This window comes from Squalius cephalus (assembly GCF_949319135.1).
Source record: "Squalius cephalus genome assembly, chromosome: 25".
NCBI lineage: Eukaryota > Metazoa > Chordata > Actinopteri > Cypriniformes > Leuciscidae > Squalius > Squalius cephalus.
Window position 1 is genome coordinate 12,535,476 of NC_137146.1, and position 22,392 is coordinate 12,557,867.

The 22,392-nt window shown below is 35.9% G+C and overlaps 1 protein-coding gene across 1 annotated transcript in view; it reads left to right on the forward strand.

Moving 5' to 3' along the window:
• The window catches only part of map3k22 (mitogen-activated protein kinase kinase kinase 22), a 52,695-nt gene that overhangs the window by 23,062 nt on the left and 7,241 nt on the right, over nt 1-22,392 (forward strand). The window contains exons 4-14 of the mRNA XM_079863205.1: nt 251-366; nt 4,211-4,248; nt 7,415-7,514; nt 8,029-8,145; nt 8,536-8,650; nt 11,748-11,881; nt 13,061-13,134; nt 16,250-16,311; nt 19,000-19,071; nt 20,862-21,026; nt 22,162-22,310. Coding sequence (XP_079719331.1) covers nt 251-366; nt 4,211-4,248; nt 7,415-7,514; nt 8,029-8,145; nt 8,536-8,650; nt 11,748-11,881; nt 13,061-13,134; nt 16,250-16,311; nt 19,000-19,071; nt 20,862-21,026; nt 22,162-22,310 — 1,142 coding nt within the window. The remainder of the gene's footprint in view (nt 1-250; nt 367-4,210; nt 4,249-7,414; nt 7,515-8,028; nt 8,146-8,535; nt 8,651-11,747; nt 11,882-13,060; nt 13,135-16,249; nt 16,312-18,999; nt 19,072-20,861; nt 21,027-22,161; nt 22,311-22,392) is intronic.

Consider the following 22,392-nt stretch of genomic DNA (forward strand, 5'->3'; position numbering starts at 1 on the left):
GTACGTCAGCACGTAGGCTCACTATTGGCCGACGCTGGTCATGTGTGTGATGTGTATTTTTTAAATATGTACATTATAAAATGTCTCATTTGGTGATGCTGCTGAAACAAAATAAATGGAAAAAGTGAGCGTTTTGGTTCAAATTTCTTCTCATCAGGACTTTTTAGGTGGCAGTCATCCAGTTGCTTCAGTGACGCATTTTTGAAGATCCACTCACAGCGTAGCTTTAACTTGTCTTTGTTTGTTCCAGATGATGAAGAGGCACTCACCTCCATAATGAAGGACCTGGCAGCTTTACGGTTCTGTTACCAATTCAAGAGCAGCAGCAGCAACAAGCCCAAGAGCAGAACCTCATCCTACAGACAGGTAATTACCCACAATGCATCACTCAGAAGCAGAAAGGAATGTGCAAAAGCTGTGTTTTCAAAAGCAACTAGTCAGATGGTTGTTTGAACGATTTATTTGGTTAATTATGATTGTTATTGAGCTGCAAAGCTGAATAAATAAATACATATTATATTAATTGATTAATTTATATTTTTATATATTATAATATATTAATATTCATATATTCTATATTCTATATATATATATATATAATTTTGTTTTATTTATTTATTTTAAAATAATGAACTGCAAGCTAACTAAATAAATACAATTATAAAATAAATTAAAATAATTTGAATATAATATTATAAATGTGATATTTATTTATTTTTAAACTAGGGCTGTCAAACGATTAATCGCGATTAATCGCATCCAAAATAAAAGTTTGTGTTTACATAATATATGTGTGTGTACGGAGTATAATTATTTTCTATATATAAATACACACACATGCATATATATTTAAGAAAAATGTGTTATTTATATATAAAATATTTATATATAATATAAATTATATATAATATAAATATATATACACAGTATATACATGCAAATATTTCTTAAATATATACATGCATGTGTGTGTATTTATATATAGAAAATAATTATACACCGTACACACACATATATTATGTAAAAACAAACTTTTATTTTGGATGCGATTAATCAGCCCTATTTTAAACATTTATTATATTAATTATTCATAGTTTCATTTTATTGAATTTTATTTTTATAATCATGAACTGCAAAGCAGAGATTCAGAAAAAAACAATGTAAAGCTTTTCAATAGCACTTCTACTACATTGTTCTCTAGACTTAAGGTACATGCAACCTTCAGCCTGACCCAACGAGGGCTGCATTGTACGATACAGTCTTAAACAGGATACAGCTGAGAGAGGCACTACTGTTAACATTTAACATCCGCTCCCTATGTACTATACAGCATAAAACACCAGTATCCTTGTAGTTTTCATTCATTGCCTAAATTCTCTCTACAATGCTGTCGCTTGACACCGGACACCAGTCAATCCTCAAGATAAACGGCTGGCATGCACTCTGTACACGCACATACACTCTTTTTGTCTAACTCACTCTTGGTTGTTCTTTCTCATACAATTTTAACTGCTCATCTTTTCTCTCATACACGCAAAAATGCCAGAAGCAACTTTCCCAACTAAGTTACACAACAATAACCATCCTAAAAAAAACAACTCACGAGGAGTGTTGACAGGTTAAAGCACATGCATAATGAAGATGCACGAGAAGCACAAAAACTTGCAGATTAATTCTTATTTCAGCCTCTCTTGCTGCATTCAAGATGGAGGTGACGTCACAGTGTCAACAGTATCGGTGTAAACAGTGTTCAGACTGTTCATTATCTTCAGCGGTGAAAGGTGCTGTGTCGTCTCAGGGGAGTAGTTATGCTTCAGCCAAACACTGAAATTCAGAGCAGAGCTGATTTCAGAACAGTAGGGGAGACCGGGGGCAGTGTTTTTTTTTCTTCTTCTTCTTTTTTTACGATGACAAACAAGTTAGAGCAGTTATAAATCATTATAAATCACTTTTATGAACTTGGTTGTAAATTTTCAATCTTTCAATCTGTCAGTAAAGTATTGTAATGATTTATTAAGCACTTTTCATTTTATTTTCTCTCTTGTAATATGAAAAAGTTCCATTTAATTATTCTAGGGGATTACAATGGGAGCCTCTCGTTCCTTTCCTCACTCTCATCTCTCTCATTGTTTTTTTTTTGGGATGCTCTATAACTTTGTTAGTCTTTTTTTAAGCATCATTTTACCATTCCTAGTAGCATCCTTAATTGTGGGAATGTTCCTAAAAGAAATACTGTACAATAGACAAGGTACCTGATTTTTATCAGTCCTGATGGAAAGCATTTTGAATAATATGTAAATGTTTTTATTCAGTGAATGACAGTTTTTTTTTTTTTTTTTTTAAACCGCTGACCTAGAATTGTGACACTTATTTAACATATGCAACATATTCTTAGTAAATTTCTTTCTCTGCATTAGCAATCGAACAAAGATTCTATTCAAAAAGCTTACATTCCCCGGCTCTTAATGCATAACTTATGAGCAAAGCTATATTGTATTACATTTAACATTTTGATTTAGTCTTGCTCGGTATCCACCTTATTTTTTGTAAATTCAATGTGTCTGGCTTCTGGTGCCAGTTATATTTAGCTGTACAAAAAAGTTTGTTATGCTACTTGATATTGAAAACTTGTATTTCTTGCCATATTATTATAATTTATTGTCTTAATTATAAACACATTGTGCCATATTATTATAATTTATTGTCCTAATTATAAACACATTGTGCCATATTATTATAATTTATTGTCTTAATTATAAACACACTGGTTTGTAGTGCAAACAGTTTTACCGTTCACTGCGCTTTCTGTCCCTATATCAACAAATTATTTAGAAGTCTCGCACATACACGTAAAAAAGCTTACTTCTGCATTGAAAAATAAGGTGGATAAGTCTACACGTTTTTCGTCATTCTCTCTGCCATTGGTCTAAGATCATAAATACGTTGTGAAAAATATTTTATAATTACGTATACAAGGTTTGATCCTGGCCACCCACTCAAAAGGAGATCCATCATCCTGTTAGATTCTTTACATGCTTTCATATCCAGTCCTGCAACTGCAGTTCAGGTGATAAACTAAAGATTTCACAGAACTGATGACAGACAGACAGGAAGAAAGCAATGTCACATAAGAGTATCTCAAGAGAACACAGAGACATTGTATTTGTAATATTTATGCAAAGTCACATCTTGTTCTTCTTGAATGCAAAGTGGACTCAGACTCAGACATGCATTTGTAGTTAGTAGACCAAGACTGGATGTGAGAATATATTTCATGTAATATATGCCTAGTTTGTTGTACTTGTTTAAATGGTATAACGTGCAAGAACATACATATTGGTTGTTTTAAAATGAATGAATATAATGAAACTATTTTTCATTATTTCTATTGACCGTTTGGGTCCCACTTTATATTAAGTGGCGTTAAGTACTATGTACTTACATTGAAAAATAAGTACAATGTATTTTTTGTGTTCATGTTGTATTGTAAAACACTTTTGCTGCTATTGATGTGTGATACGGGTAAAGTTAGGGACAGGTGTGGTGGATTGGGTAGGTTTAAGGTGTAAGGGAAGGGTCAACTGTGTAATTACAAATGTAATTACATAAATTAATTACAGCTGCAATTACATGCAGGAAATTTTAAAATGTAAGTACAATGTAAAAACATGTAGTTACACAATAAGTACATTGTATCAAATTATTAATTTCAATGTAAGTACATAGTACTTAACGCCACTTAATATAAAGTGGGACCATAGTTTGTTCTTCATTTTTGTTGTTGGTTTAATACAGTAAATGTATTTTGCATTATTTTTATTTAAAATAATATAATATAATTTAATTTTTTTTTTTTTCTTCTGGTTGAATACAAAAAATATTCTGTTTAGTTCTGGAGAGGGAAAAAAATTCAAGCAAGACTATTAAACTATTAACTATTAAAGTTACCATCCATTTGGCAAGTTACTATTTCTTTCTCCATTTTACATTCCATTTACAAGTCTATTTTTGCAGTTTTTGGATGTTTTTAAGTGTCCACTTTTGGCCCTTGGTCTTTATAAATACAAGTGATGTTTCTGAATGGTCTTTTCTTGTTTACAGTATGACTGATTTTACTTAAAGTTTGCACAGAATAGCAGATTATCAAAATTCATTTGTGCATTTAATCCACAGGATCAATTCATTTAATTTTGTTGTTTTCTTCTCTCAGGATTTACGGGTGAAGCTGGAGCATGAGCGAGAGAAACGGTGAGTCGGAACGTTCTCATTATTTCTGCAGCTCTCTGTCCTTTCCCTGATCTCATTCCTCTCGTCTTATCCCAGCTCTCGTTATGCCATTTCTAAGATCCCACTGCACGGGGAAGAACAAAAAACACGCCAAGCTGCCCAAAAGAGCCAGAACGTTCCTATAAAAGTATTTTGACATTTAGACGCGGCGTTTCACACACACTCTGGTACAGACGGAGGCAGAGGAAAGAGGAGGTGAAGCCAAGTGTTTGAGCTCAATGGCACACCCAATATTAATTTTCAATGTCCTGTAGGTCATTCATACACCCACACACAGAACATGTCATTTTTCCCTTCTCAAGACTGCCAAATGCCAACACCTTACAAACCTAACGTTTTAGTAAGGTACTCATGAAAATACAGTATTTTCCCTCATATCAAGCCAATGTGTCTGCATAGGAAGAGTCTATGGTTTTGACAAAGCTTTGTTTACTGCAAGAAAGTGAATTAACATTCTTGTCAACCAGTACCGCAAAGCCCTGATGTATCCTGGGAGAATTCACACTTTGGTCTTAAAGCTCCCCAGAGTACCCCGTCCGCCGTCTGTGTGAAAATGCCTCAGTGGGTTGTGTCACAGGAAGTCGGTGCGGCGTCACTTGCTGCATTGGAGGTGACAAGCAGTCGGTGTGTTGCTTCACAGCTCTAATTGGCTGCTGTGGCACAAAATCTTCGTTTAACCCTCTTCTGTTCTGCCTCGACTTTATGCAAAGATGCATGAGGAGGATGTGATGGACCACTAGTAGATAAATCAATGGAAGTAATAGGGTAGCTATAGGAAACAACGTCCCGCCTTCAATCAGAATAGCCAGTCGGCTCTTTTTGCTGTAGAACAAAAGTTTTGAATTAAAGTAACCTTTCCTAAAATACAAAGGCTGTTATATATTTTAGCTAACAAACTAATTTATGCTGTTTTAGAAAAATAATATTTTACTTCTCTTTGTCAGTTTTCTAAGTGAGAATAATTGCTTTGTATTAAGTTTATTGCATATCCTTTAAACTCAGAATATTAGCATACAATATTAGTTTTCTCTTTCAGTTTTCACAATAAATATAATTCCAAACAGCCATACTTGTAACACAGAAAGGAGATACATTGTGATTGTTGTTTTTTTTCTATGCAAATCTAAAAGTTGTTTTTTTATTGTTACTGTCAAGTATGTTTATTTTTTCTCTAAACTTTTCCGTGGACCCCTAACATCCTCTTGTTCCGCCGACTTGCCTTAAATGGACTTTGTTTGTAAAAAAGCTTAACATCTTGGCATTTCCCTCACTGGCTCTGTATATATCCTCAATCTCTTGCACATTATGTCTTCACTAAAAGCAACAATTTAAATGAGGGGAAATTTTGTATTAAAATCTGTCTATTTATTATGTTGCTTTGAGTAAACAATGATATCAGTGAATCTTATGAAACCAGCCCGGCCAGATGGTGGGACTTCCATCCAGTCTCATGAATATGCAATAGATAATTTTTTTGTCACAGTCTAAATTGCACTATGTAATGTTTTATATACATGCAGCTTAAAATAAATGAGGCATTAAATACTACCATTATTGCGTACACTACCATTAAAAATTTCCGGTCAGTAAGAAAGACATTTTAAAAGAAATAAATCATTTAATTTGGCAATAAAGAAGCTGTTAAACTGTTTTCTTGAGCATCAAGAGCATCAGCATATTAGAATGATTTCTGAAGGATCATGTGACACTGAAGACTGGAGAAATGACTGCTAAAAATTCAGTTTTGCCCTCACAGGAATAAATTACATTAAAAAAATATATTACAATGGAAAAAGTTATTTTAAACTAGAATACTATTTCACAATTTTATTGTATTTACAACCCTTAAACTGTTTAATGGTAGTGTATGAACCGCAAAATCTATTTGACATAGTCAACATAGTAATATCATGGTGCATTTTTGCCGGTTGTTTCATTGTGTTACATCAGAAAGTCGAAAAACGTAACATGTATTAAACTTGTTTACGGATAACCCCATATCTCACAGCACACATCATAAATCTACACACTTGTGCCTACAGTAATAACAAACTCATCAAACGGGCTTTAGTTAGCAGACCAGAATAGCTGGACACACTGAAAACCGTCTTCCTCTGGCAGCGACAGCAATACCGAGACAGGAAGGAGAAGAGCGCTGCGTGCCATGCCAAGCGTGGAGAGACGCGGCCAAACCAAAGCGCTTATCTGTGCACGCCAAGGAAGGAAAGTCATCTCGTACCCTACATCCTCCATTTCTCTAGTCTTCCGCTATGATTTTCTTCCATCACTATCTCCCTCATCGGCCAGTGTAAACAAAGCCATCACTCAAATCAAAACTCAATGGGCAGCTTCATCTACAGAAGATCTGACTGTTAAACAACATCTCAGCTTGATTTCACCCATGACGGATGTCCCCAGTTGTCTTCTTTCCGATAAACCCCTTGAGATGAGAACCAATCAGCTGCAATTAAGTTGAAGATACAAAAACCACTAATTGTTTAAGTTAAAGATAACGGTTCTTCAAAAGTAGTAGAAAATTGCTGTGTGTATGTGTGTGCAGTTTGGCTGGTGTGCTAGACTTTGGAGGAGGAATGGGAAACATGCTTCCTGCTACTTGCAGCGTTGCTCCACTTTTTTTCTCTCTTTCCTCTCAGGAAGCGCTCCATCTACCTTTGTGTGCGTTGTGATGTGGCCCTCGGTGTTGAAACAGTGGTCCGCTCCGGTTGATTAGGCCAAACGCACAGTCATCATGCTTGCCTTGCATTAACATCATGCATATACATAAACCAATTTACACTCTCAGTTCCTTTTTCTCTCAACCCACACATTGACTCACACACTCTAAACATAGGCACACTCGTTAAATAAACAGAGACACCATTTTTGGTCTGTCCCATGCATGAATGCACCATAAATGGCTGCAGAAGAAGCTATGGCATCGACCCCTAATGTCAGGAAATTCCCTGTGATTAGAAAGGTACCATCATGCACGTCCACAGCGCCATGTTTACATACCGCTTGCATATGGACAACGTAACTAAACGAAAGGAATGTCCGTTTTACTCAAAATTTGCAGGTGCCTGAAAGTTGTTTTGATTTGATCAGACTTTTTCTTCTCTTCCTTTAGAATTATTCTGTTCCAAAGGCCTCTGAAGTTCAAGGATCTGCTTCAGAAGGTGACGGAGGCCTTCGGCCAGCAAATGGATCTATACTACACTGATAAAGAGGTGGTTATTCTAGTAACTTATTTGTAACCTTTTCATAGTGATAGGTCGGTACAGATAACAATTAATTGGCCATTATTTAGCCATTTTGGAAATGTATGCATTAGCCAATAAACATGCCTGTTAAGAAATGGTAGTTTTTCACTTCCAAAATTCGATAATTTTGCAATGTATAATTCAGATAATTTTCTGTTTTTAAATATTGTAGTGAATTTTGTGCATAATTATAATTATAATCATTTAAAAAAGGTATTTGTCATCATACAGTTGTATTACTGTATATAGCCTTGTATATGCATGATGTTAATGCAAGATAACTCATTATACTGTATCTTGAGATAAAGGTCAGGTGGCAAGTTTATCTCAAGATATCAGCTTGAAAATCCATATTCATTACCTCTTAGTTAACTCGTAATTGGACTAGCATTTGTACTTTGCAGTAAGGATCTGTACATTTCATTAATGTGTTGTTTTTAAACCATGTGCCTTGCTTTATTAATAATGTGACTGGTCTTAGACATTGGTGGCTCTGAAGTGTCAGGAGGATTTGGACCGAGCAGTTCAGGGATTGAGCTCCAGCTCTGGAATCAACAACCTGCTGAGAGTGATTCTGAAAACACCTCCCAACAACCAAGTGAGTCAAAGCCAAAACAAAGCAAAGCGACCCAAACTAAACCCAACCCAAAGCCGATACTAAAACAATACCTAAACCCACATGAAAAGCCTAACCTGTACATGAACTAGTTCTCAGACCACAAGCTCACTTCCTCACATCCCTTTTATTATTCTGGTCAAATAAAGAATGCTACATTTGGTTAAATGTAAAGTGTTTTTTATTGTTTATTTATTAATTATACTTTATTTTATTATATATATATATATATATAATATATATATACTCTTAATTTCTTACGTAATTTTGCCTCTTTATTGGAAAACTATTTATTATGTAAAAACTCATGAATAGCACATATTTTTCCAGGTTTAGCAGAATTCCTTACATATGTCCATCATCTCTCCACAGTTCCTTCAGGTCAGTGGCCAAGACAGGCAGAGTGAGATGAGGTCATCGAAGTCCCTGGGAGATCTCAAAGCCTCGGTTCTCAAGGGCTCCGAACGAGTGCGCAAACACTCTACAGGTGCGTCACGCCGGTTCACACACACCCCTAACACACACAGCACAGTCAAAATGACTGTACACAATGGGTTTATCATCAGCTTTGTTTGCACTTTTCTCCATCAGGACTGGGGAATGGCATCAAAGAGCACAGTGACGTCAGGGCTGTTAGTGAAAGCCTGGGCAAACCATTTTGGTTGTTTTGAATGGCAGAGGAACAGATTAAAAGCATCAGTTTGATACCACTTTCCTGTGTGATTGCATTTACATAATATTTGGCCATTCGGAATCAGTTCACTCGGATTGTGTGTTCCAAATGAACGGTTTACTTGAACGCACATTCTGGGTGCCTGTTTACATGTCAATCATGTAGAATCCTTTGTGTTTTCCTCCTCGTGGTATTAGTAATGTTTTTGCTGTGTAGACAGATACAGTTTTCGCTATCGCTCAGAAGGCAGGTGATATGGAACGACATTTCATTTAAATGTCACGATGCAGATGTATAAACCCACCTTTATCCCATCAAATAATTCAAATGTTTATAGTCAACCTATATAAAGGGGTTATCAAAGATATACTGCCTTTTAAACATCTGGGGTCGGTAAGATTTATTGATGTTTTTGAAAGACGTCTCTTATGCTCACCAAGGCTGCGTTAATTTGATCAAAAATACAGTAAAAAGAGTAAAATTGTGAAATCTTGTGATAGCAAAGATGAATTTCCAGCATCATTATTTCGGTCTGCAGTGTCACATGATCCTTCAGAAATCTGATTTGGTGCTCAAAAAACAGTTCTTATTATTATCAATGTTGAAATCAGTTGTGCTGTTTAATACTTTTATGTAAATCATGATACTTTTTTTAGTATTCTTTGATGAACAGAAAATTCAAAAGAATTAAAGATTTTTTTAAAATCTTTTATAACACTCTTAAATGTCACGTCTGAAAAATATGTAATGGAGTTATGAATGAAAGTAATAATTTCTTCTTTATTTTTTACTTACTGACCCCACATTTTTTAACGGTTATGTATATGCTAGGTATTCATTCAAAATAAAATATGTCTTTATACTTCAGGTTATTAGTAGTGCTGCTAGTCTACATGCAGTTTATGAAAGGCCGATATTTCATCTTGTTGAATGCAAATGCATTTAGGAAACTGATGACAGAACTTGTCATATTTGAGTAAGGACAATCAAGGGTGTCTCGAGTTTGATTCAGGCTCTTTTAGGATATGTGTTTTGTAAAGTCATTTCATTGTCAGTCTCAGCGCTTAAAAGGCTGTGGAACAAGTTTATAGTGTTTGAAAAGGCAAGGAAAGTTTTTCCTATTCATCGGGTAACATTTAGTAGATGTAGGTCTGATCAGATTGTTCACACATTATTCAGAAGCCAATAAACAGTGAGAAGTTCACAACTTGAACATTATGCAAACAAGAACGAGTGTCTTCCCCAAACAGAGCATGTAAAAAGCGAAACATTTCTCAGCAAAGAGAGCTCAGTGACACTCTCTTTTTTTCACCATCTCACATTTTTTCAATGTTTGGCACCGTCTCTTTGTTTTCACACCTGAGAAAGAGACGTGGGAAAGAAGATAGCTCGCTCCACGTGACATACTGAAAGATGGAGATTGTTGGTTTTTGCTGGCTGAATGTCAAGGATGTATTTTTACAGATTTCAATGTCAGAGCAGTCAGCATTTGTCATCATAATGGGGTGAACCGGTGAAGTGGAAATACCTTTGCACTGCCTACATACATAGCATGTTTTGCTTCACTTTTTAGCAGTTGGTTAATAAAAATAGCTTTTAAAGAGACTATATCATGAAAAACTGGATGCTTTTTTGACATTACATCCATAGAACAATAACATGAGCACCCACCTTTACTGTATGTATGATCACCTTTTTAATATTAAACAACTTGGCCTAACCTTATGAATGACTTCTACTAAAACTGTACATAACTGTAGTTAGTCAAACAGTTAATTTATGTACAGAAAGGTCTTAAAGGTGTAGTTCACCCAAAAATGAATATTCTGTCACCAGTTACTCATGTTGTTCCAAACCAACAAATGAAGATATTTTAATGTAAAACTAATCCATATGAAGCTTTCCTGTAGCTCAAACAATAGAGCACTGGCTCTATTCCCTAATGGGTTCGATTCCCAGGGAAAGCAACAACTGATAAGAATGTAAATGTGTACCTTGAAATGCAATGTAAGTCGCTTTGGACAAAACCGTCTGCCAAATGCATAAATATAAATGTAAATATGAATTGAGCAGTTTACAAAATTTCTGAAGAGACTCGGATCGCTTTTATATGATGAACAGATTGATCAGCAAACATAAACAGAAGCTCAACTGAACCTGCTTGACACGCGAGAAAGAACCTCATTGGTTCTTGCGAAAGCTCAAACGTGCTGTGCAACACGAGATTGAACCTCATTGGTTCTCGCACGTCAAACGAAACAGATGTGTGAGTTGATGAATGTTTATTATGTGGATAAAAGCCTAATTCAATCTGTTCATCATATAAAGCGATTCGAGTCTCTTCAGAAATTTTGGACTAAACTGTTCAATTCATATGGATTAGTTTTATGATCTCTTTATATTTATCACATGAATATATATATATATATATATATATATATATATATATATATATATATATATATATACATAGTATAGCCTACTTATTCTAAAATAATATGAAGAGCAATAGTAAACTTGTCCCTTATATTGTGGCAGAATGCAGTAGTCTTTGCATTTGGCGCTGTCTACAGGTGTCAGTCTCACATTCCTTTGACGCTTTCTTCCCCACCCCATTCCTGTCACATGCTCTTTTAATTTTGATTGCCTTTTTTTCTCATTAAACTCCTCTCTCATTATTCATCCACCATTAGCACTGTCTCTTCCTCTCACATTCTGCTCACATGTACCTGTCACTCACACCACGCTTAAATCTCAGTCATTATTCACTTCAATCTGCTCGACTTCTTTCTTTTTTTCTGGGATCCTGTACTCTGTTATTAGTTGCCCTGGAAGTATTACTGTTCCAGACTGTTTTTTTGGCATCAGACTGCGTGATGTGTCACGCTAACATCCCTCCGTCTGCCCGCAGGATCTCTGAACACGGGCCGCACCTCACCCCCTCCGGGCAGCGTACCAGAAGAGCAGCAGCAGATCGCTCGGCAGGGGTCCTACACCAGCATCCACAGTGAAGGAGAGTTCATCCCAGAAATGCTCGACTCCAATGTAAGATTCATGGTTTGGAGCTGCAGATTACAGCTGTGACTTAAAGTTACATAAGGACTTTTCACATTATGTTTTCACAAATACCATATCTTTAAACAAACACTTGGAACACTTTTTAGCATTGATTTAGATTTTAAGCCTGGGTTATGAGTAGTGTTAGCACCGATACTAATATTGATATACTGCTGATATACACCCACACACTACAAGATAATCAGGACTATTTTGGGCCCAATTCTCCCTTTCTGACAATCCTTGGTAAAGTCCTGATTATCTTGATGGTTCTACAGATGTTGAATTTTTACGATCAGAAATCCTGTTGTATGACAGGAACCCTAAGGACAAATGCGCACACACTCTGTAGATTGTCACATGAAACGAAACGATACCCAATCAGAAAGCGAGCTGATGGAAGATGTAAGCATAACATCAGCAGTCTTGGCGCAGTACCAGGTAACGTTAGCTAACCACCTAGCAACATTTCCACCGTTAGCTTGACGATAGATTTTTTGTGTGTGTGTGTGTGTGTGTGTGTGTGTGTGTGTGTGTGTGTGTGTGTGTGAGAGAGAGAGAGAGAGAGAGAGAGAGAGGAAAATGCATAACTGTGATGTTCGTGACGAATTTTACTCACCTCCAGCTCTTTTTTTTTTTTCTGTGTATTTTCAGTAAAAAGCAGTCCAAACACTATTTTTTCATTTCTTCTTGCCCTTCATCCGTCATGTTTGCTTGCCGATAACCAATATATGTGAAATCAGCCAGTACTGGTAGATTTTGGCAATTTGTTTAGTAACCGGCAGACAATTATAAACCTCATACATAGGCAAATAAGCATGGCAATCCAGAGTGTACAGATGTACTGTGTGACATTTCAAAACCTGAATTAAAGATAAACTAGGATTATGATGAACCCTGGGTTAACAAACTGTGAAAAGTCCAATGAAAAGAAACTATACTGAGTTTTTATGGTCTCTGATGTTCTTTCACCCTGTACTTTGTTATCACTGTTCTCTGTAACTGTGCACTTTATAACAGTCTGGGGAAAAGAAAGCTTGGACGTATTACGGGCATTTGCTCATGGAAAATCTTACGTCAGTCTTGTTGAGGGCTAAGGTTCAGATGCGCAAATGGTAATGAAAAATGTAATGCAATGAAGTGATGTCATTTATTTTTTGTCTGTAGATGATGGAGCCATTCGGGAGTGCTAATGGGTCCCTTTCCAGCAGCTGTCAGTCACTGGACCAAGCACTGGACAGGTGGGCCAAACACTGCTTTATAAATTAGGGAGGTAAAAGACTATATTTAAAAAAAAAAAGACCAGGGTAGGGTTGCACCAGCCATTCATAAGTTCTTAAATTGGAATGTAAAGTCCGCTCTAGAAGTTTAGTAACTACTAGCTAGTTTGTAAGTAGTACTTTTAGGGTTGTACCAATTGTTCTTAAGGCAGAACGTAGCTAGTAGGACATAAACTCTTCGTAAATTAATGCGTAGGCGCAAAATATGACATTCTTATTTATACGGAGGCTTCAGTAAATATTTAATTTTATACATCGAGTTATGTCTTAACTTTCAAGTTTAATGGTGCAATGCAAAAATATTTAGTAGTGCGCAAGTTGTAACTTAGTGCCCCTTTATGTGAAAACTAGGCTAAGTTGCAACTTGCGCACAGCTGGTGCAGCCGACCCCAGTCTACTAATTGTTCTTAAAAAAGCTTTGAGTAATTAGCCTGGTATTTATCATAAACAATTTATCATACAAGAGCCAGTAACACTTGCGGTATGCAGTGGCAGGTTTTAAGACAGTTAGATGGTGCACAGTGGAACTAAACACATTGCACATGACACAAGATGCTGAAAACAGTGACGTCTGTCTGCGTGTATGGCTATAGTGGTGACAGGTTTATTATATTTTTTTATTTTGAATTTAGATTTTATTTTTAGACTGCAAAAGTTTGTGTAAACTGATAATTTAAGTAGTGCGGTTACACTTTATGATAGTCTTCTTTAGACATTCTGCTAACTTTGCGACTACATGTCAACTAACTCTCAGTAAAGGTAGAGTAGGCAATTTCGGAGCGGCTAGCATTAGCAAGCTAGCTATAAAAAAGCATGAGATTCTACCCTCGGTCGAACTATTGAAATAAAGTGTTACCAATAGCAGTTTAATTTTTAAATACTAGTGTTATCTGATCAAAAAAACCATTTAATGAAAGCGGGTAATAAAATGTTGTATAATATAAAATATTTTGTTTCTAATATTGAACTAAAATTTAAAATGAATTATTTGACTTTTTTATTTTATTTTAGTATTTTATTTTAGTATCTGTTTTTCCAATTTTATAAAAAAATTTTCTTCAGTATTTTAGCCACTAAAAACTAGTCAGCCTCGTTTAGCCTTATTGGGCACTGTTTTAAAAACAGCAGAGACACTTTCACGTGACTGAAATATGTAATTTAGTTTTGCCACTACTTGTAGTTTAGTTGAAATCAAACTAAAAAGGCCTTTCTTATTGTCTCTGCATATAAAATGAGATAATTACACACTTCACCTTAAAGAGTATATTATAATAATTACGGGTAGACAAGATATCTGATAAATAGACCAACTGTCCAGAGAGGAAATGAAATCGGGTCACCACAAAGGCCAACCAGGAAACCCTTGATGTCACCATGGCGACAACTCGCTTATCTGGACGCCTGGATTCCAGTGCTATCTCTCACCGCCTCTGCTCAGCTCAGAGAGAGAGAACGAATGAGAATGAAAGAGAGAAAGAAAGATAGAGAGAGAGTGGGTTGATCTGGCCAATCTATTCTGCTTTCTGTTGCCTGTGCACTATTGTTATAAAAAGAGTCAGTCAATAATGCAGTGTGAAAAAAAAAACACAGTAAGAATGAAAGACAGGAAAGTGAGAAAGAGAGAGAGGGAAAGAGAAATGAAAACCATGCTACCTGCACGAGCCTTATCTGGCTTTTAGCCGTCAGAACAATGGCAGGAAACAAGTGCATGGAAATGTTTCCCCTCACTGCGGGTGTGTGTGTGCCCGTTATCCGGGGTCTTGCTGATCCCCCCGCTCAGTTCTGACGTCACCGTCGGACAGGGATAACAGGGTTAGGGCAGTAACAATCACTTTATGTCTCTATGAACATTAACTCATGATGTTTTTACATTGGGAGTTGTTTTTTCTTGACTCCTGTAGGGTGAGCAAAAAAACGGGGCTGTTCGCATCTTAAAGCAGACACGAAATGGACATTGCGATAGTCATTTCTTCTCTATAGTGACGTATATCCGAGAGAAACGCCTTCTCAAAAAAGATTAGGCAACACAAGAGCAGTGTCATTTTCAAGATGAAATCTTTCAACAACATGTAACATGCTAGAGCCTTTGTTTTGTGAACCAATGCCAGCTGCAGCTTACATTGATTTAAAACTGAAAAAAACTGAATGTTGCTGTCTAACTACACACAGCTGAGCAAGTGATTGAATGTAGTCATTTGTTTGCCTGGAAAGTATGATTAATGCCATTTATCCATCTGTTTTCTGTATAAAAACATTTACCAAGAACTTGAGAACACAAAAATATACTTATGGGAAATGTTTATGCTTTTATGCTATGCAAATGCAGTTGAACTAAATGGCAAAATATTAAACTAAATAGCATTAATAAAAATTACAAAAATGAATACCGTGTAATATTGTGAAATATTTTTACAATTTATAATTTTACAATTTATTTTAATATAATTTTAAAATGCAATTTATTCATTTAATTTTCAGCAGCCATTACATTAATCTTCAGAAATTATCCTAATATGCAGATTTGGTTATTATTATTATCATCAATGAAAATGCTGCTTAATATTTTTGTGAGTGAATGGAAAGTTCATTTGAAATAGAAATATTTTGTTGAACTTCACTTTTGCTGAATAAAAGTATTTATTTCTTTAAAAAAATATTTCTTATCTGTTCTGGGGTCTGAAATATTTTCACATACTTAAAATCTAGTGTGACCACCACATAAAAGCAAAACGGCTAATAAAGTGAAGAAGTTTAGCATCATTTGTTTGCATAATGCTTTATTGGGTCACTGCATTGTGTAGATTTGACTGACACTTAACGCTTTCACTGCGCTATTCAAACGTCTACGAAACCCCGTTGAATGGTCGGACGTTAGTGTCTCGGGTCAGGTATCAGGTAGAGAGAATCTAGCGTACGTAACGACAGGTGGCAGGCGGTCACATTGGCACATTGGGGATCCTGCGGTTGCAGGAATGTAGGCCAGGCAGACGGTGCGGCCAAACGTCACCACTGCACACAGGGGAGCAACAAGCAAAAATAACCCATCATCTCTCCTCCTCTCCTTGTCTTTCCACAGCCCGCCGTTCTCCCAGAGCAACCGGGACAACAATTACCTGAACCTCAACTATGAATACAAAGGTGAGGTTGACACGAGCAAGTGAATGTGGATTTCTGTCAGTGCTGTGGGCTTGTTTTAATAGTCTTTGCTCCATTATAGAGCTGGCTCTCTATGAGAGGAGCAAAGATGCTTTCTTTGAGCTGTTGACTTTGGTCACTCTGTGTTGCTAATGGGGCGTTAAATACTGTAAAATAGCATGTTCCCAAACTTAGTGAGCTGCTTTGATGTGATGATAGGCAGATAGATAGACAGCTGCCTTCTAAGGGAGCATCCTAACAGAAATGGAGCCTAATAAACGACTGATTTGACGTTCTACATAGACAGAAACTCGTTTTCGAAGTACATGGGAGATTTGACTCAATATTGATTTCAGTTCTTAATTTCTGTATTAAATGAAATATAATCCTAACATTTATACTATTTTAGTTAGATTTATTCTGTATAAAATCAATTATATTTATAACAATTAATATTAATTACAATTAGAGCATTTGCTCATTTTGCTCATCCAAGTGCATTCTGGGAGCCTTCATTGTGAAGGATTGCACTTTTTGTGCATTAAATATTAAGGTTATTTTCAGAGAATGTATGTTAAGTTTATTGTTATTATTATTACCACCATTATTATTATTTACCATCATTATTCAGTTTTTTTTTTATTTTTTTTTTAGCGTAAATCCAACAAAATTTTATGAGAACTTAAACTTAATTCGAGATATTCTAAATATAAAATATTTATAATATTTAAAATAATTAAATAGTTTTTAATATACACTACATGTCAATTAAATTAAATAATATTTTTTAACATGGTCTAAAATACAGTAAAAAAATAATAATAATAATATTGTGAAATGTATTATTTTAAAATGTAATTCATTCCTGTAATGGCAAAGCTGAATGATGAATTTTCTAGTCACATGATCCTTCAGAAATCATTCTAAGTTTATGTTCTCATTAATTATATTTAATATTATGTATGCATTATATATATGCCTGTCTTAATACAGTATTTTACTACATTTTGTTTTCAAGTAAATTTACCTTTGTTTAAGGATGTTTAAATATTTATACTAGAAGTATTTTTGTCTAGATAAGACAAATATATTAAGAAATGTATTATTTTTCAACGTGATGCATGTAAAGTCTGCATATAGGCAGCTCACTAGATTTTAGGAACAGAGTTATAGACCTGTATCGACAGGGAGAGAATGAGATTTTCACACTTCTTTCCCCCTTTCATTCCTTTTCTTCTGCTGTGCTGAGAAATTGAAAGTTACTGGAGTGGTTAAACAAGGAGATTTTCTCTCATGTCCTTCCCTGGTTAGTATTCTCTGTCTCTCCTTTGCTCTGTCACTCTCGCTCTCTCTCCAGCTCTCATGCTCATGCCCGGTTTCCCTCTGTTGTTTTTCCTCTTGAGCAGTGATCAAATAGAGCAGGCCTGCCTGATAATGAGATAGTAATCTTCCCCAACAGAGGGAGGCCAGTCACACACACATGCACAAAAACACTCTTCATGGAAACTTTCTGTTTTACGTGCTGCAGGCCATTTATATCCCAGAGCTCTATGATACAGACAGCATGTTTCCATTGAAAGCCAAACACACTCATACATGCATTCACTGAGGATTTCTCCATAGAGAGCAGGCTTTTTTTTTCAGGTCTTGTGAGTAGATTTTTCCTCCCTGCACTCTTCTTCTAAACAGAGCAAATCCCTGGGTCTCCCTGGGAGACGGGCTGCAAACACGGTCGCTCGCTCAACAGCTGCTTTCAATCGCAGAACGCAGCGCTCATGTTCAAGCGATCTAGTCAGGGCCCCTGCTTGTGTTTAGTCAAGTCAAGTCACCGCTTTTTACAATACAGATACAGTGTTTACTCACAGACACTTACTCTGTCCTGATCCAACCCGCTCTCGTCTTTCTTTCTTTCTTTCTTTCTTTCTTTCTTTCTTTCTTTCTTTCTTTCTTTCTTTCTTTCTTTCTTTCTTTCTTTCTTTCTTTCTTTCTTTCTTTCTTCAGTATCTTTATTTAGAGAACAAATGGGTGAATCAGAATGAGTACATGATATTATATTTTACTTAAGGTAAACAAAGCCTGTTTGAGGACCTTTACCATTTTTTGTGACTATTTTCATTACCATTTTTTGTTAAGTCTTTTTTTTTACCATTTAAACAAGAGAATTTATTATCATTTGTAATTAATTATTCAAAACAGAAACCCTGGAGCACGACATCATATCAGAATGCTTCTATTTGATTTGTATCCCAAAATAATTTAGCATTATTTTCATGACAATTAAAGAAAGGAAGAAAGAAAGATGACAATTAAGCATATTTTCTCCTAGATTCTATTTACTACAGTAAAAAACTACAGTAATACATAAAAAGCATCATGTCTGGATGTAATTCTTTTTAATAATATTATACATTAATGTACATATTATTGCTTATATATAGTTTTTTAAAATTAATTTAATTAATACACATACATATATGTGTATGTGTGTGTGTGTGTGTGTGTTTGTGTGTGATAAAGAGCTCCTCAATATCTGATATCTGATTTGCTTGATTCAATGACCTAACGCATAGCTACATATCGCCTTGTTATCAAATACTCGAATGAATTTGCTTATCAAAATTAGCTGTTTTCTGTGAACGAGGTGAAAATGCATGCAAGTAACTGTCCTGTATCTAACTGCTCCACCTGCAGGACGTCACGGGAAACACGGGACCTTCCCACGGCAGTTCCATGTGTCCAGTCGCAGCAAAGACTACGGTGACGGTAAGCTCTGCCCTTCTGTTCTATTTATAATAAAGGAAAACAGTTACTGTTGTGAAATGATTTATATACTATTATTATTCCGTGTTATTAAAATAATAATTCAAGTTTTAACTGAAAGGTTAAATGTAATGTATTTACATTTAACCTCTCAGTTAAAACTTGAATAATTAATATTTTGATAAAATGGAATAATAATAGTTTATAAATAATTTTACAATATGGATAAATAACCAAGGCTCATGATGCTGAAAAGAGTTGTAATCTAATGACTTCTAATCTAATCTGCATGGCAGCTGTCAGTTATTTCACTGTTAGTTATTGTTTTGTCTATTTAAAAAGAAGCCTTAAATATAATAATAATAATAAATATTATTCTTATTAATAATAATGTATTTAGTTTGTTAGTTATTGTTATTATTTATTATAATTTGGTATACCCTTCCAAAAAAAAAAAAAAAACAGTTCATAAAATGCTACAAAAGTCAGTAATTTCTGTTTTGACCTGCTAAATTTGTTTTAAATCATTGGTCTTACATATGTTTTTTTTCTCTCTCTCTCTTTTATAATGACACCATTATGTTTACACAAAGTCTGCATGAAAACTGGTCTTATATGGATAGTTCACCAGGAAATTAAAATTCTGTCATCATTTATTCACCCTCAAGCTGTTCCAACCCTGTATATTTATAAGATAGTTTGAAGAATGTTGGTAACCATTGACGTCAACTGCTTGATTACCAGCATTCTTCAAAACATCTTCTTTTGTGTTCAACAGAAGAATGAAACTCATACAGGTTTGGAACAATATAAGGGTGAGTAAATGATGAGCAAAAACTTCAGTCTGGTATTTGGAGCCTCTCAATTCTCAGAACGCCTAATTAGTAAATGAATCATTTGGTTAGCATTTAGTGGATGCTTTCTTATCCAAAGCAAGTCGCAATTCTCTAATTGCCTGGACCGTCTCTCTGGATCGTGTTAGCGTGGAGGACATTGCACAATGGCACAGAGCAGGATCGTGTTCTTGGTGATTCTCCTATTTGGATGTGCTATGTGCTTTCAGCCCAGATCCATAAATTGTTAGATTGCCAATACCGAAAAACACATGCAGTGCTGGAGGCAGGGTCTAGAAGAGATAAAGCTGTGCACATGGCCATGAACTTGGCCAGCATGATGAGTTTCCCCCATAACTGAGCGTATTTAAGATCTGGTGTGTGTGTGTCCGTGTGCGTGTGTGTGTTTTATTTGTGTTTCCCCTGATGAGGCACACTGACTATTGCAAAACACTGTACTGAGAGGAGTTTCCTGCATTGTGGAAAGGTTGATGGAGGAAGTGAGAGACAAAGGAAAAGAAGAGCGTGAGAGAGAGAGAATCAGGGAAGAAGAGAGGGAATATAAAGATACATGTTTGGACATGACATGTTGATTGCATGATTGCATTAAAGCATTATTCAGATTATTCAGAACAGGAATCTGAATTCTGCAAAGATTTACTCCATTTTGGGGGAATGTTAAATGCAATTTGAAAATTAAAATAGCAAACACTATTAAATATGGATACGGCAGTTGGAATCCTGTAAATATCAAGCACATTTTTTTTTTAAAGTGTGCTTTCCAGGTGTAGGAAAATCATGGAAATGAGCGTAATTATAGATGAAAAATACTTTTATAAATTCAGTATCTCAAATGACTCGAAAAGTGTCCAAAAGGTCATGGAAGTTTATTGGTCAAAATGTCTAAAGGGGTATTTGTATTTTGTATTGTGTGCATTGATAAAATATGTGTCTATACAGGTCGGAGAACTTTCCCCCGAAGCTTTATGCCTCAAGAGAAGCTGTTTCAGCTGGTCCCGTCCAGCCGTACACGCAGCTTTAATGGGGAAAGCACAATGCTGTACAGTGGAGATCTGCACACCATCAGCTGGACTGAGAAAAACTGCCAGCTCAACAGTCCTAAATGTAAGAGCACATGCATACATACACATGAGGACATTTATGCAGATAATTAGAAAGGAAAATCCCATTAAACACATTTGTACGCTTGCCTCCAGACCAGAAATATCAGATTTCAGTGTATTTTTGTGTTTTAGTGCTGCGCCCCTTTCTGTGTACCATCTAATGCGGCTGAATCTATAGCACTGCAACAAAAGAAATCATATTTTACCACAAAAAGACTGTTTTATTTTACACACAAATAAAAGCAGACAACAATACAGTGGAAAACTGTTTGCACTTTCTTCTTTTTATACATTTCCCTCCCACATTTAAAAAATCCAAACAAAAACTACACAACGAGTAACAATCCCCACCCCCACCCCCCGTGCAGTCCTCAAACAGGTTGTTTAATCAGCTCCATTAATCTAGGACGGGCGCCTGAATTTGACATGTGAACATGAATGCTCGTCTCTGCTGTCTGCCCGCGGGTTTTTCCTCCCCAGATCCTCCATAAACTATTCAGATAGCTTCATGTCAAATATCATTATAGGAATACTAAGCTGATTAAGATGATGGTAAATGCTGACACAAATGTGTCCGTCATAGAATAAGTGGGAAATGAATCTGAGAGATGCGTAAATCTTGTCTGGCAAGGGTTGTTTAACTGCATCCAGACATGAAGTTCATCTATCTATGATTAGATCCATGTTTAAAGAACAATTGCAGAAATATTAAATGCAGACACATATTGTTCTATTATGTATGTGGCTCATTATAGCTATCAGTCATGCATGTCAATGTGTTGAGAGCCATAAAAAGAGATTAAACAAAAACACGTCGTATTAATGTGTTAAAAAACACTCGACGCAGCCTTGATTTAAAGAATTAATATTCAGGTGTGTAACATTTTTTAAATAACATGCAGCAACTTCCAATAGCTCACTGTCTTACTCTGTTCATTTAAATCTTAGTTTATTGCCTGAGAGGGGAACAGTTGCAAATAAATCTAAAAGTATAAATCTTTATAACATCCAGTTGTAAATACAGTTGCGGTTTGACTCGGTGTCGTCAGCAAGTCTGTGTGTGATTTCGTCTGGTTTGAGTTACAGTCTGCGGCGTGCTGGTGAGGTTAACGTGGTTTGTTTCTTCTAACCCTCAGCCCCAAGGGCTCCGGTAAACTGGCGTCAGGGGAAACTGCTCGGTCGGGGCGCTTTCGGCGAGGTCTACCTCTGCTACGACGTCGACACGGGACGCGAGCTGGCGGCCAAACAGGTGCCCTTTGACCCTGACTGTCACGAGACCAGCAAGGTTAGTATGTAGTGGACTCAGATGGTGACAGTATTCATGCACTGAAAAGATTTTCTGAATTCTCAAAACTCTTCTCACTCCA